General features: G+C 47.9%; 1 protein-coding gene across 1 annotated transcript in view; it reads left to right on the forward strand.

Moving 5' to 3' along the window:
- LOC128836107 (uncharacterized) overlaps positions 1-16,098 on the forward strand; it is a 342,237-nt gene that overhangs the window by 292,050 nt on the left and 34,089 nt on the right. The window contains exons 13-14 of the mRNA XM_054026123.1: positions 12,487-12,660; positions 14,979-15,149. Of these exons, the coding sequence (XP_053882098.1) occupies positions 12,487-12,660; positions 14,979-15,149 (345 nt within the window). The remainder of the gene's footprint in view (positions 1-12,486; positions 12,661-14,978; positions 15,150-16,098) is intronic.

A 16,098-nucleotide genomic window follows, 5' to 3' on the forward strand; every position in this document is an offset into this window, starting at 1 on the left:
ATGTCTTTCCAATTTTTTTCCCCTTTTAAACCTACAAAGGAAAGTTTCATTTAAAAAACATATTGTGGAGTATGAAAATGCGGAGTGAAGTCACCCTAAAGGGTCACTGAACTTTATCATTCTAGAGCAAATGTCTTAAGCTTGACAGACACCCCCTGCACCATTCCATACTGAGTACGTGAATATATACACACCATCCATCGTATGTGCCACCTACTCACTCCCTGCTAATTCGCCTTCCCTTGACAACACAGCAATATCAACATGCTACGTCTTACACCAAAGATAACCACATTGATCAAATATTGTTTAATTAATTTCATTTTTGCCCGGACTCGGGTTCAGACAGAAATGTTAAACTATCTGATTCTTCTTTTAATTTTTTATACTAATCTTTGAACTTTATGAGCCAAAACCTACCAGCTTCCATAGACAGACTGAGGAGTATCCTTACATATGGGCAGCAGGGGTGGGGTTCAGAAGTTGCATTATAGATTGAGTGAGAGGAATACTGTGTTTCACTGGGTATCCATGTGTGTGTGGTGGAAGTGAGTCCCTTAGGGAGGGACAGGGTCTGACTGCATGAGACGTTGATGGGATGTATGGATTTTACGGTACAATGAAGCCTCCCTTCACTGATCAGTTCTCTGTTTTGTAGGGGTTTGTATGTGTGAATTTGGCATGGGCCCCGAACCCAGGTCCACAAGGTTCAGAAGAGCAGCAATGTTCCAACCCTCCATCTAACAGCCTCCTGGCAATAGCTTACCTGAGACCTATGAAACCCAGCCTCAGTGTCCCCGCCCAGCCATCTCTTGTCTCCTGTCTTGTGACTGCAGACTTTGGCTCTGACTACTACAGCTGGCTGCCCATGACCCACCCATGACAGGTTTAGCTGGCTGCTAGTTTTTTTAATGGGTAATTTTATATATATTGTGTATACACACACAACAAATCATTTATTAGTTAAGATAGCTCTATTCAATTGTAATATTTTCCTCAAGCATTGAGGAGCTAAGAACAACAGGCCAACAAACACACATCTATATGCTTGCTACCTGCACCAATATTAAACTTATCAACTCTTACCTACTTCTACCCCCTTTCCGCAACACATTGCTAACACCAAAGACTTCATAAACTGCTGTACAACCTTTTTATAGTCATTCAAAAAGGCTGCTTAGGTTGGAAAACAGTAAGAAAATGTGAGAAAGTGGGGTGAAAACTTACTTCATCACACTTTCTTACTGTGTTAAACAGCAAAAAAGTTTGAAAAAGTAGCCCCGGGTCTTCCTCCCCCTCCCCTGCCACTTTATTTTGTTTTCCTACTGGAAAAACTCGTGAAACAGAAAGTGGGGAAAATCCAAAACATTTCAGAAAAAGGTAACTCGAAACTTTTAGTTTAGATTTGTAGGAAAAAGGGGAGGAGGTATTGCATTATACAGCAAGAACATATACAATTGTTCTGAGGTCCAAAAGGAGGTAAGGGGCAGACCAGTTGAAAGTTTCTGGGTGAAGGTAAAAGGGAAAAAAATAGAGGTGATAACATGATAGGAGTTTACTATAAACCACCAAATCAGGAAGAGGAGGTGGTGGATGAGGCATTTCTATAACAACCAATTGAAACATCCAAAACACAAGATCTGGCAGTAATGGGGGACCTTAACTACCCAAACATCTGTTAGAAAAATAATATGGCAAAACATGAGTACGGGGGGCAACTTTTTGTTTCAGAAAGTTGAGGAAGTAACCAGGGAGACAGCCATTTTTAGACTTGATTCTGACCACAAGGGAGCAACTGGTTGTGAATCTGAAGGTTGAAGGCAATTTGGGTGAAAGTGATCATGAAATGACAGATTTCATGATTTTAAGGAAAGGAAGGAGTGAGAGCACAGCATAAGGAAGAGTTTAAAAAAAAAAGCACACTAACAAACTCAGAGAACTGGTAGGAATTGGTCCCATGGAAAGAAAATCTAAGGGATAAAGACATTCAGGAGAGCGGGCAGTTTCTCAAGGAGACAATATTAAAACACACAACTGCAAACTATCCTGATGCAAAGGAAGTATAGGAAGAACAGTAAGAGGCCAATATGGCTCCATCAGGAACTCCATAATGACCTGAAAATCAAAAAGGAATCCTGCAAAAAATGGAAACCTGGATCAATTCCTAAGGAGGAGTATAAAAGAATAACACAAGCATGTAGGGACAAAAGCAGAAAGAGTAAGGCATAAAATAAGTCCTGTTAGCAAGGGACATAAAAGGCAACAAAAAGAGGTTCTTTAATTACATTAGGAGCAAGAGAAAATGAAGGAAAGTGTAGGCAGGGCTGTCCTTAGGGAAATGCAGGGCCCAGGACATAGGCGCGAGTTTCTAATCTGTCAGGGGGCGCTCCCCACGGCTCTGCCCAGACCCCGCCCCCACTCCACCTCTTCCCCCAAGGCCCCATCCCCAGCCCGCTTCTTCCCACCACCACGCCACCCCTGCCCATCCCACCACCGCCTCTTTCCCCCAACCCTGCCTCTTCCCTGCCCAGTTCCAATCCCTCCCCTGAGTGCGCTGCATCCTTGCTCCTCCCCACACACATCCCTCCCAGAGCCTCCTGACACTGCAAACCCTGATCCGTGGCAGGGGGAGGCATGAGAGCGAGGGGAAGCACTGATTGGCAGGGCCTGCTGCTGGTGGGAAACATTGGGGGGGGGAGGTTCTGGTAAGGGGGCTCCTCCTCACCGCCCTCCCCCCCGCCTGTCTGACGCTCGTCTCCGCATTCACCTCCTCACCCCGCTCACTCGACCACCTCTGCCTCACGTCCTTGCCCGCCTCCTCATGATTAGCATGGGGGCCCCCAAAGCGCAAGGCCTGGTGTGGTGGCCCCGATTCACCATACCCTAGGGACGGCTCTGAGTGTAAGTCCTCTACTTAGTGGGGAAGCAGAGTTAATAACTGAGGACATCAAGAAGGCTGAGGTGTTTAATAACTATTTTGCTTGAGTCTTCACTAAAGAGGTTAATGGTAACCAGATACTCAATTAAATTAATATTGACAAGGGGCAAGAAACAAGCCAAAATAGGGAAAGAACAGGTTAAAGAATATTTAGATAAGTTAGATGTATTCAAATCAGTAGGGCCCGATGAAATCCATCATAGGGTATTTAAGGAAGTAGCTCAAGAACTGTTAGAAAATATCTTTGAAAATTCCTAGAGGATGGGTGAGGTCCCAGAGGACTGAAGAAAGAAACATAGTACCTATCTTTGAAAAGGGAAACAAAGAGATCCCAGGGAATTGGAACAAATTATTAAGAAATTAATTTGTAAGCACCCTAAGTAAGTACCCTATTTTCTAATGATTTACCAACTCTAAGCAAATGATAGAAAAGAACAGGAACTTCTATGATTCTTGCTTCTCCAGAGTGCTGCAGGCAGGACACATGGACAACTTGGTCATAAACTGGCCGCTCGACCTTTGGGTTTCACTTCACTCCTCCAGTTTCAGCTGACGTTTGCACTGGTTTCTTCCCACCGGTTCTCTCTCACGCCAGTGCAGGGATTCTCAGGCTGCTTTAGCCTTCCAAACTGATTACAGCAATCATATAATGGAACCGGGCCAATTCCAAAATTGACCACGCCTGAAACTGCTGATAGAGAAGACAAAAAGGATGGAAAAGAACAGAGAGAAAACGGAAGGGGGAGAAACGATACACTAAGGAAGGGTTAGCAGAAATCTTAAATCTCATGTCCTAGAAGTTAAAAAGAACCGGGCAGTTGAGGTTTGAAGTCTCTGTTCCCTGGTCTAGTCTCTGAGGTCAGCAGCTGAGGTCAATGGGAGCTCAGCATTTTTGAAACTCAGATCTCTTATTGGAGGGAACCTCACTTCAGGCTCCTGTTTTTGAACATCCAACTCCTTGTTATCTTGGCCCTAGTTAACAAGATTTGATGACTCCATGTTTGCTTACCAATACCTCCATGCTTTGAGTCACAGCTATCTTGTGTTATCTTGTTGCAGGTCCCAGTCAAGAGCCCATCTCGGCCACAGCTGAGGGAACCCAGCTGCTGGGTCCCCACATGTTTTTAACCTCCAGAGCCTGACCTGGGACCCACAAGGCCCCAGTGTTTGGGGTCCCTAGGCACAGTCTTGGGATGCAGACCCTCTGCCTAGTACACTATCCTTATGCGTTGCAAGGCCCTGTCTAGCTGCCTGGTCACAGGCTCAGTGCTGACCCATAGCTTAAATACACCCTCTGTGAGCCTTCTGGAGTACATTTTAACTCAGGAGGCACAAGGGAAGTGTAAAGCCTATAACACATACAGACACAGAGCAGCTTCTAACACCATTGCTCTTTTACATAACAGATAAAGCACAAGAGAGTACAGACTATATAGAACACACCAAACATCCTCAATGCAGCTCACCCTTCCCTTGGGAGTTCTTGGGGGACCATCTCTGTTCAGGAAGATAGGCAGTGTCCCCTGCCTCACCCGGCTCCGACATGCTAGGTTACTTCTCCCTTCCCTTGAGCTGGAGAAAAATGACCCAAGAAAAGAAACCAAAAAGAACAGCTTCTGACATTTTTATAATGTCCCAGTCCTCTCTGTCAGGTGACTCTCTGTTCAGCCTCAAAAGGTGACTGTTGTCCCTTGTCAGATGACTCTGTTGCCAAGGAAACCTCTCCCCTGATAAACCAGTTCACCTGGTTGGGAGCCAGTGCTTTATTTAGAGCTATTTCATTTCAACCGGAAATCACTTAACATCAACGACCCTCTTTTGTTATTCTTTTGCCACCAGCCAAGAAGTTCAGAGTATAAGTGTAAGGCAAGAGACATGTGGAGCAAAAGGAAACCAACTGGTCAGTGTGGAAGGGGTGGTCACAGCACAACATCTGCCTGACCATTGAGATTTTGTAGGCATGATGGCCAAGGAGAGTTTCAAGGAGGGATTTGAAGGACAGCAAAGTGGCTCTATGGAGGCCTTTGAGGAGGAGCACAGGGGGTTTGAGGCTCTGAGGGGGGCAGGATCTGAAGAAGACTCGAGCAGCAGAAGTTGCCTGTTTTTGCCCCAGAGATGGCTTTGAAGGCCCAAGAGCCCATCCAGTGCGATCACGCAAAGCCTTTTTTTTTAAATGGATACTTGAGGCAACACTCATGATACAGGAGCAGGCAGAAGGAAGCAGAATCTATCTATCCCTCCTGCCCTAGACAGCGCGGCCCCACTAGCCCTTGTGCTGAGGAAGAGGATTAGAAGAAATAAGTAAAAAGGAGGGGGGTGAACAAGATGTTCATAGCCCTGCCCAACAGGTTTGGTTCAGATCGCCCAAGTCGTGTATATGTAATTGTAGTGTACAGGAGTAGGGTAGTATCTCTTTAAATAGTTTGTGAGCCCTCTAATGCTCCTCACTGTATTCTATATTTTAGAAGCCGCCAGAATTCAACCACAGCAGTAGGGTGCACATAGCTAGGCCTTGCATGGTATGTATATTCAATCAGTGTCGGTATTTGCCCCCCCTCTGTTCTCATGTGGTTCCTTCGTATTATGTACGTTGTGTGAAGAGAAAAAGACAACTGGTGATCAGGTTGGGGATCTAATGCAGGACTGCAATGACAGAGTGTGACTGCAGAGGTCTCAAGGAAGGGAAACAAAAAAGACAGCTGCAGCCACTGGCGCTGGGAGTAAACTACTTATTTAGGGGGAAACAAAGGCTAAAAGTGACTGGTCGTTGGTGGGAAAGAGACTTTTTTGATGGATCAGTAGAGGACTAGAGAGACTGGAACACTGTATAATAGCCAATGATATAAACTGAGGAGAAAAAGGTGGCATTTTTACTGAGTGTAACGGAGGCTCAAACGTGTAACCCGCTGCACAGCAGGACAGCTACTATTAAACCCACAGACACAATATTTGCTGATTGCGAAAATTCTATAAAATCCCCCATCCCCAAAGCCACTGGGGATTGCAGAACATTTCTGCACTTACAGACAGAATTGAAGAGGAAATGAAACAATTTCTGAATAGTGCCTGAATTAAGGATATTATTAGAGCAGTGCCAGTGCGGAGAGAATTTAAACTCCTTGTATTAGTACCAGTGAGCCTCATGTTTGTTTCTATGACAGATTACCTAAAATGACAGAACAGGAAGGTGTTGCTGATACAGCTGCACCAGATAGAGCAGAAACTGTCCCAGATACTGCGATGCCCGTGTTATCCAGAGAGAAGTTGTAAACTACCTCTCAGACTGAATCTGTAGCATGACGTATATTTACTGATAGTAGTTTTGACAGAAATGTATTTGTAACTTTAATATCCTGTACATCAAAGGGGGAGGAGTATGTAGTACATAATAGTGTAATATCCGTTTAAAAAATATGTGAAACTTCTAGCGACACTCACTGTGTTCTATGCATTAGAACCCAACCAGACAGCCTTGTGTGGTGTGTATATTCAATGAACATAGTTATCTGGACCACACTGTGCCCGTGCCATCCTTCATATTATATCTGTTGTGTGAAAAGCAAAAAAAAAAAACACACATTTTTTCCCAAGCCCAGTGTTAATGTTTTACTAATTAGTTCTGTATCTCTAATATTTGTTTTAGGGTTACCATACGTCCTCTTTTTCCCGGACATGTCCGGCTTTTCTGCAGTCAAACCCCCATCCGGGGGGAATTGCCAAAAAGCCGAACATGTCAGGGAAAATGGCGTCTCTGCTCCTCACCGACTCTTCGGCTCTGTTTAAGAGCCGGGCTGCCCGAGCGCTACCGGCTTCGGGCAGCCCCCGTGCCTCCAGACCCTGCGCCCCCAGCCAGACACTTCCCCTCCCGGGCTCCGGCGGCGCAGGGTCCGGAGGCACGGGGGCTGCCCGAAGCCGGTAGCACTCGGCCAGCCCGGCTCTTAAACAGAGCCGAAGAGTCGGGGAGGAGCAGAGCCGCCGCGGCTGGAGGCTCTGCTCCTCTTCAGCTCTGTTTAAGAGCCGGGCTGCCCGAGCGCTACCGGCTTCGGGCAGCCCCCGTGCCTCCGGACCCTGCGCCGCCGGAGCCCGGGAGGGGAAGTGCCCGGCTGGGGGCGCAGGCGTAGGGGCTGCCCAAAGCCTGAGCGCTACCGGCTTCACGGTTTGCCGGGCAGCCTCCAGACCCTGCACCCCCGGCTGGGCGCTTCCCCTCCCGGGCTCCAGCTGCGCTGGGGAAGCGCCGGCCGGGGGCGCAGGGTCTGGGGGCTGCCCGGCAAACCCTGAAGCCGGTAGTGCTGGGGCAGCCCTTTCCCCGTGGCTGGGAGTGGGAGGGAGGAGGGGCGGAGTTAGGGTGGGGAAGGGGCGGAGTTGGGGCGGGGCTAAGGGTGGGGAAATGGGCGGGGCCAGGGCCCGTGGAGGGTCCTCTTTTTTTATTTATTAGATATGGTAACCCTATTTTAGGACACAGAACCGTACATTCATACATGCTGACTTGTTACTGGTAGCAGTTCTCTTTCTTTTTCCCATGTGAATTGCTCTATAAGAGACTGCTCCTGTAAGATTATTCTTTTACTAACATGCAGCTAAGGGGAATTTTGTTGCAATCAGGATGGTAGGCCCAAGCTTAGAGTTTTCAAGGGTGAAATCCTGGCCCCACTCAAGTCAATGGGAATTTGCCTTGACTTCAATGAGGACAGGAGTTTATCCCTAGTGCACACTTCCCTCTTACAAGGTGACACAGCAATATCACCAAGTGGTCCGATGGCACTCAGGATCCATTGATTTCATAGATCAAACTGAGGATGGATGTCCCTTCAGATGTTGTGAATGGAATCTTCCCTCTACACTGTCTCTAGTAAACCTCGGAACTGCTTTAAATTTTTTAAGAGGTAGTGATATGTCATTGGAACAGCACCTTACAGTGAGTTACTTAATAAAAACACACAGAGGAGGTGGTGGTGGCCCTCTTCCAAATCTAGGACCACTGCTCTTAAGAGATTTCTCCGCAGTTTTCTCCCATTTTAACTAATGGCCGCATTTTTTCCTCCATATCAATGTCTGTAATTTCTATATAGAAGCTGGCAATCGAACATTTAGGCTAAGATTTTCAGAACTGACTGGTAATTTTGGGTGCCCAACAGGAGATACTTGAAAAGAGCTTAATTTTTAAGTTGTTTAAATTTAGGCACCCAGAAACTAAGGTACCCGGAATAACTGGTTACATTATAAAATTTAGGCTCATAGCCTAAAAACGAGGATATTACAATTCCCACTGTTCTAAAAGGTCTCTGGAAACCCTTCACATCCTGAGTATTAAATGCATAGATTTGGCTGTAGACCGGAAAGATTGGGGTATCTGAAACATTTTCATTTTTAAATAATTGTTCCTTTGAGAGAATGGTCATACTTGCCCTAATATGTTTTAAATCTCTTTTCCTTCAAAGCGTAGTCCTCACGATAAATTTCTCCTCATTACAGAATCTGACTGTGGTTAAGCATTGCAGCTCAGCGGTGTCTGGTGGGAAATTCAGGAAGAGCACTCAGTTATTTTGCCTAGATTTCGTCACCATTTGTCTTTATTTTTGGTTGTGAAGCCATTTTCTTTTTTTCTTTGCTTTTTGATTATAGCTCCTATCTGCTGGTGGCCAAATTAATTATTATTCTTTACAGCTCTGGTGAAAATTCTATTTAAGTGCAATTTTTTTAATTGGCCTCCAATTTTGCCCCCCAATCAAATGGGAGGCTCCATTTTGGGAGTTTGAATCATGGGCTGCAGTCAGAGCCGGCGCAACCCATTAGGCGACCTTGGCGGTCGCCTAGGACACTAAAATTTGTGGGGCGGCGACCGGATCTTCGGTCGCCTCTGTTGGGGGCAGCATTTTGGGGGCGGGACCTTCTGCCGCCTCTGTTGGGGGCGGCATTTTGGGGGCGGGACCTTCCGCCGCCTAGCACGGCAAAAAAGCTGGCAGCGCTCCTGGCTGCAGTGATGGCATTTACAAGTCTTTCTGATTTGTAGGCACCATCCATTAGCCTGTCGGCTAAGGCCACAATCCTGCAAAGGATTAACCAAAACTGGTTTGTTCAAATTCAAAAACAATTCAACAAAACAAATTCAAAAACAAAATGTTTTTGTTAAGCAAAATTTGACTTAATTTGTATGGGCTGGATTCTGTCACCTCTACTAACCGTGAGTATATCTTGCTCACAGGTAAGTAACCCCACTGAAATCAATATGAGTAAAGATGGCAGAATATCACCCTGAGTGTGTCGAGCCATTTGATGGAAGTTTTGCCTGAGATTTTACTACTGGTGCATTCTGATGTCCAGATCTCTTATGACATACTCAGTGTCACTGCCTAAATGGTTGCTTATCACTCAGGAAATAGAAAGCCACTCTGTTCTTGAGGTTTAATTACTTCTTGTTTGTGATAACATCACATGCAGAAGCAGATGAGTGAAACCAAAGTGCACTGTCTGCCAGGGTTTGTTTCCATCCAATGTGCACAGTTTACTTTCTGTCCCGTGTACTTACTTTGCTGCATATTAAGATTTGCCTCTGAGTTTGAGCAGCTGTTGTCTGGGAATGAATGACTGAGAAACAGGCCTTACGATAATGGAGCTTCATATGGGGCAGGTACAAGCCACCATCCTGACGGGGGAACATTTTACTCCCACTGTGCACTTATTTTGCTCTGGTGTAATGAGTACAGTAGTTGTAGGGCCCTGTGGATATAAAACAGATCGACAGTGACCCCCTCAGCATGATCAGATGGCTCTCCTAAAGGTAATTAGCACAGCAGGAGCTAGAAATGCCTTGTGAATGGTGAGCCGGGTGACATCAAACAGCTCCCAAGTGCAGCTAATTCTCATCCCAGGTAGTTTTTAGAGGTTTCTAAAATGCACTGGTTATTGTTTTCTCTCCCCCAGAATCCTGTACCTTTGGAGTCTGGTACTTTCTTAAACAGCCTGGCTTTACGGTGGAGGGATAAATATAATTGCATCCAAAAAACTATGTTAAAAGACAACTAGTATTGAAAATCAAATACTTGAAAGTTAGGAAATGCCACAATTTAGGCTGTGCAACCCACCCCTCTAGTGTGTATACATTATGATACAGTCTTTAATTACATGATCACATACTATTCTTTTTTTCGAGAGAACCACAACCTTATTCAATGTACAGGATGGACCTGCTCTGGGAACAAATCAGGGTTGTGTACGGAAGAAGGCTGTTGTCTATAGGATCCCTGACTCACTAATTACAGACATTGGAAGGTATGTAGTGAAGAAGGCAGGGGATTGCAGGAAGTGGAAGGAGGATCTCTTGTGGCTAAAGCAATTGAATGCTGCCTTATGGAATTGGATTCTCCCCCTGTCTCAGTCATAGAATTCTGATGTAATGTAAAGCAAGTCACATACTCTAAACTTTCCATAGGCAGCCACAGTGTGTTCCTTGTTCTCTGTATACTTAGCTTCAGACAGTTGGAGTCTGATTTGCAGAAGCGCTGATCACTCACAACTGCATCTGAAGTGAGAGCTCTGCTCTGAACATATAAAGTGCTTCAAAATGCAAAATAGCCCAAGAAACCAGGCCCTAGGCTTCCCAAATTGGGTACCCAAAATTAGTTGGCACTTTTGAAAATTTTGGCTTTAATATATGTTCCTTATATGTATAATGGGGTAATAATCCTATTTTACCTCACCTCACAGGAGTGCTGTAAAGATTAATGAATTAATGTTAATGAAGAATAAAGATACTATGCTGAAGGCATGATATAAAACCCAAGAGGAGATTACTAATTCTGTCTTCAGAGCAGGGCTTAGATGGTGTGAGGTAAATAAACGATGGGGCCACCCAGTGAATAATGAAGATAAAAAGAATTAAATAGCTACCTATTCATTGTGCTCCATTCAGCCTTTGCACTGAATGAGGCAGGGGTCCTGTGACAAAAATAATATGTGATCATGTAATTAATTCTAATGCATAAGCACAAGAGGGCTTGATCGAGGTTGCATGGGCAACCTTAAGTCTGGCATTTTCTAACTTCTGACTGCTTGACTTTGTAACCTGAACATGCCTTTTAATGTAGTTTCCTACATTGTTTTTGGTTTTTTTTTTAACTGAACAATCAAAAGTTTTACCATGTGGAACCATATTGACCCCACACATGGGTCATCAGCAGGGCTGGGATATTTAGATTCCCAGTACAGCACCTCTGGAGCTAATGAAGTAACCGGTAGCAACAGAAGGTTGTTATTGTCTATGTGGCCTTCTCACCAGCGAGGGATGGGAACGCACACTTTGCCAGTGGGTTTCACAGCTATTTGCCAGACAGCAAAGGAACATTCCATTCCAGCTCTGGAGAGCTGGTGCTTTAGTGGTTACAGACCCTGTGTCCCCAGACTCTCCTTGTTCCCCTCTGTTCCTATCTCTCCACTCTCCCACCTCCTGCCTGTCCCACCACCCCCAGCTCCTGTCCTCCTCCTCTATAGCTCCTGCCTTTCCCTCCTTACTCAGCCCCTATTCTCCTCCCTGGACTCCCACTCCTTCCCCAAGATTAGAAAGACCCAGCACACCATGGCTGGAGTGAATGCAAAACTGGATTAATTTCCTGTTTACACAGACTCTTGACTCTTTTTATGCCACCTAGTGGTCACTCTGAATGTTGAAAACTTTCTGGAGAGGGGTGATAAAACTTTTTTCCAAACGTATCGTTAAGCACCACGCCAGTGTGTACACCTGGGATGAAATACCAACACCAAATAGCCCCGAGAAGGACAGGGCAAGCTGCCGGCACCTTCAACCTCGTGTCAGGGTGGATCTATTGAACTGTCAAGCCCTAAGGTCATCGTTCAGGAATGCAGGGAGAACACCTGTCTGTTGCTGGACAGCTCCGCACCTGCAGGGAGTTAGCAAGAGAGCTCCATCCTCTTCCCTTCTCCACCTCCCGCCCCCAAACTCTGCACACCCCTGGCTGGCTAGCACCCTCCCTCTCTTGAGCCCCAGCCAAGACCGGGGATATCTCTGAGCTGTGGGAGGGTTTGAGAGAATGAGCAGACGGGGGTGGGCTGAAGCCAGTGGGAAGCTGAGAACAGAAACAGAAACGAAGCAGGAGCCTTGAGCTGGGAGGGAGCTGCTGGAGCCAGGACACTCCTGCACATGCCCAGCCTGGAGCTGGCAGGGACTGCAGTCTGAGCTCCCCCCGCACACCAGCGGAGCGCACCTCGCAGGGCCGGCTCTAGGTTTTTTGCTGCCCCAAGCAAAAAAAATTTTGGCTGTCCCCCATCCCAACCCTGGGCTCCTCGCTGCACCCCCCCGCCGCCCCAACCCTGAACTCTCCACCACCACCCGCACCACCCTGCTGCCCTAGCCCTGGGCTCTCCCCTCCCCGATCCGCACCCCTCTGCCACCCCAGCCCTGGGCTCTCACTCCCCCACCCACACACCCCTGCCGCCCCAGCTCTGGGCTCTCACCCCCCCACACACACACACCCTGCTGCCCCCAGCTCATTCATGCTGTGATTGCTTTGCCTGGCGTTTTCTCTCTCCTGCAGGTTGTGGAATTGTGATCTCAAGGGTGCCAGCTGTGGGGATCTCACTGCTGTTCTCAGAACCAGCCGGAGCCTGATGGAGCTGGAGCTGCGTGATAATGTTTCTCTGGGAGATTCTGGACTGCAGCTTCTGTGTGAGGGACTGAAACATCCAGATTGCAAACTGCAGAGACTGGGGTAAGTAACATTTGGCTTCCTCCATATATTTACAGGTGTCCTCTACGTAACGTGCTCGCCAGCATGTGTGGCTGGTGACTGCTTCCTGTAATGACATGGAGTAACATTCAGTTCTTCTTCGAGTGCTTGCTCATATCGATTCCAATTAGGTGTGCACGTGCCGCGTGCACGATCGTCGAATAAATTTTCTACCCTAGCAACACCCGGTGGGTCGGCTGTGGAGCCCCTGGAGTGGCACCTTCATGGCGCCGGATATATACCCCAGTCGACCCAGCGTCCCCTCAGTTCCTTCTTACCGCCCCTGACAGTCGTTGGAACTGTGGAGCACAGCATAGCTGTTCTCCACTCTCCCTAGCTTATCAGTTAATTCTTATAGATAGTTGTAGTTTTAGTTGTATGTTCTTTAGATTAGTTATTCCTGTTCATAGTTCATTGTTAAATATTTGTAAATAGTTAGCAGGGGTTAAGGGGGTTGCTTCTCCCCCTTTTTCCCCTGGCGCATAGCCGGGCTTATGCCCAAGGCTCCTGGCTTTAAGCCGTGCGCGTCCTGTGCTAAGCCTATGCCAACGGGAGATCCTCACGACTCGTGTCTGAAGTGTTTAGGAGAGTCCCACCAAACAGATAAGTGCAAAAATCTGTAAGGCTTTCAGACCCAGGACCAAAAAGGAGCGGGACTTTCGACTCAAGCAGCTCCTCATAGAGGCGGCACTTAGCCCAGATCCTCCCTCGGCACGGCAAGTTCCGGCACCGAGCGCTTCGGTGCGCAGCACCCCTGCGGCACCTACCAGTACTACACCACGAGCAGACGCGGATAAGGCCTCGCGGCACCGTCCTCCTTCGGCACCGCGTCCGCTGCAAGCGCCTCGGCACCGGTCCCTGTCTCCGGGACATAAGAGACCCTGCAAGACACAGGAGGCCGCTGTCCTACAGACACCAGCTCCCCCGGTACCGGTGGTAGAGTCACGTCCGCCTCTAGAGCGCCAGAAGTCGCAGATATCGGCTACACCGTTGACTCCGGCACCGGGGCCGTTGAGTCCGGTGCAGACTGGCTCACCACCACAATCTGTGGTGGAACCCTGTCTCCCGTCTACCCCGGAGACCTTTGCGACGGCGAAGGACCTCATCGCTCCCGGAGCCCCCATCTAGCCCTGGATCAGCTGGATCAGGGGAGCAGAAGGTGGCTTAGTGCCAATTTCTTCACCTCCAAGTCTCCTCATGGGTGCCACATATGAACTTGGGGCAGCTGAGGACAGAGTCCAGTGGCTTCTAGCAAACCCTAATCACAGCATAGTTTGATACTAGAAAGACAATTACTTTACTCACTAAGACAGTAGCCACCCACGTACACACTGCCCTGAACTGGAGCCGTCACTCCTGCTCTCCCAAAAGTCTGTCTGGAAAGAAAAGAAAACGAAGCACTGCTCTGTTCTCCCAAACTGGCCGTAAACAATAAATATCATCAGGATGAATGTGTTTCCCACAAAGGGGCTGGGACTCCCCCTGCTCATCACCCAAAATCTGCAGCGTCACCCAGCTACTGATAACACAGCCCAGCCAGCAAGTGTGTCACTGAGAGCCGGCTGTGGGCTGCCCCCGATGCCCTTCTGGCCCATCCTTCTCATGGCAGATAATTAAGTGCTGGTCTGTGGCCCCACTGGCCAGAGCTCAGCCCTGTCATCTCTGATCTCCTCGGGGTCCCTCTGCATTTTCTTCCTGTCATCCAACCTTAGCAATTATCTCTCCCTTCCTGCTTGCGGGCTTCTCCCCGCACCGCATTGGGGCTGCTGCTCCCAGCCCCTGCCAGCCACAGCCTTCTTCCCTGATCCGCTCTCACCTTCCCACCTGACTCCTTGCCCTGGCTCTCAGGCTGCTGCTACTTGGCCTTTCCTCCCTGCTGCTCACCCTCACACACACTGGCCATCTCCCTCTCTGCCTGATTCCCCCGGTCCCAAGGATGTCACTTCTCTTTCCTTGTCATTCTGGGTCCCTGCCTCTCACAGAATAACCTCGGGGCCCAGTTCTTTCCCTTCACCCCATTCTCGATGGTGGGGTACCCAGTACTGGACCAGCAGCTCACTACAGCATATTGTTATGACTCCCCAACTCATTAGAAATGGACCCTCAATATCAATGACATTTCTACACACTAACTGACGCAATAGGTACACGTGGAGAGGAAATCCCTCCAGGGCCTATCGTGCCAATGGGAGCATTGTGATGTATCTCTGCATGTCCAACGTAGAGAATCTCCTTTGATACCAGGGAATGGGGCAAAAAATAAGCATTGTTTCCGCTTGGTGTAGCTCTGGCTTTTGCAGATTGGAGAAATGCGATTTCACAGCGGCGTGTTGCGGGGAGCTCTCCTCCGCTCTCAGCACCAGCCCGACCCTGGCCGAGCTGGACCTGCGGGAGAACAAACTGGAAGATTCCGGAGTGAAGCTGCTGTGTGAGGGGCTGACACAGCCAGCCTGCAACCTGCAGAAACTGGTGTACGTTAGAGCTGGCCCCCTGTAATCTATGGTTGTCAGACGGGGTCACAATGATCCCTTTTTACTAGAATCAGTATTATTGGCCATGCCCCCAACCCAGGAACTGGCTCACATGCTTCTTCCACTGCGGTGCTGGTAGGAATCATTTTAGTAGTTAAAAAAGTTGGATAATATAGTGGTTTTCCTGAAGAGGAAAAGAAAAACTGCTTAAACAAGTCAGAGAGAAGGATAGGAGAGACAACAAGACTAGAGCAGATTGAAGCCAGATGGGAGGAATGGAAGCAGGTTCTGTGGAGCTTCGGGGTAGCAAATACCTTTAAAAAAAGATAAGTGCCCACAGTCCTAGAGATCCCTGTTTATTTCTGGGATATATAAGTGGGCCTGTGCAGAGACACCTCAAGGCAGCTTTCAGAACAATTTAGATTTGGAAACTTTATATTTTTAAATCAAGCATTTGGGAATAAGTGGCAGGATGTAAATGTAACTGGGCCAATGTAATGTGGAGACCCCCACATCTGTTAGCTGACCCTTGTAGCCATCTCAAACTTTCATGTAAACCAGCCACTAGAGGGGGACAGAGCCACAGTGGGTAAGGGTGGGTTACACCAGCAGGTCACTGTAGAACAGCACCATTCTTTTAACTAGAGCATGGGAGCCTGCCCGCCCACGTTTATTGTAAACAGACAAACCCCATTCCCCTGAACTGGCTGTAAAAGAAACACAAGAATAAGTGAAACTTTAATATCTTCCTGCAGCCAGGATGGTTGTTGAGCTCCCATCTGCATTGCAGTAGTTTCCGGCCAAGTCTGCAGCCCCACAACAGCTGCTGCAAACTCACCCCCTTTAAGGTCTGTGTTACTGAAGCCTGTGGGGAGGAGGCGTGAGGATCCCCTGCAGCAATGAGAGCTGAGATCACTCCGCTTCCATGGAGAGGTTCTGTGAGATGGAT

Source organism: Malaclemys terrapin, chromosome 4 (assembly GCF_027887155.1).
Source record: "Malaclemys terrapin pileata isolate rMalTer1 chromosome 4, rMalTer1.hap1, whole genome shotgun sequence".
In the NCBI taxonomy this organism is placed as follows: Eukaryota; Metazoa; Chordata; order Testudines; family Emydidae; genus Malaclemys; species Malaclemys terrapin.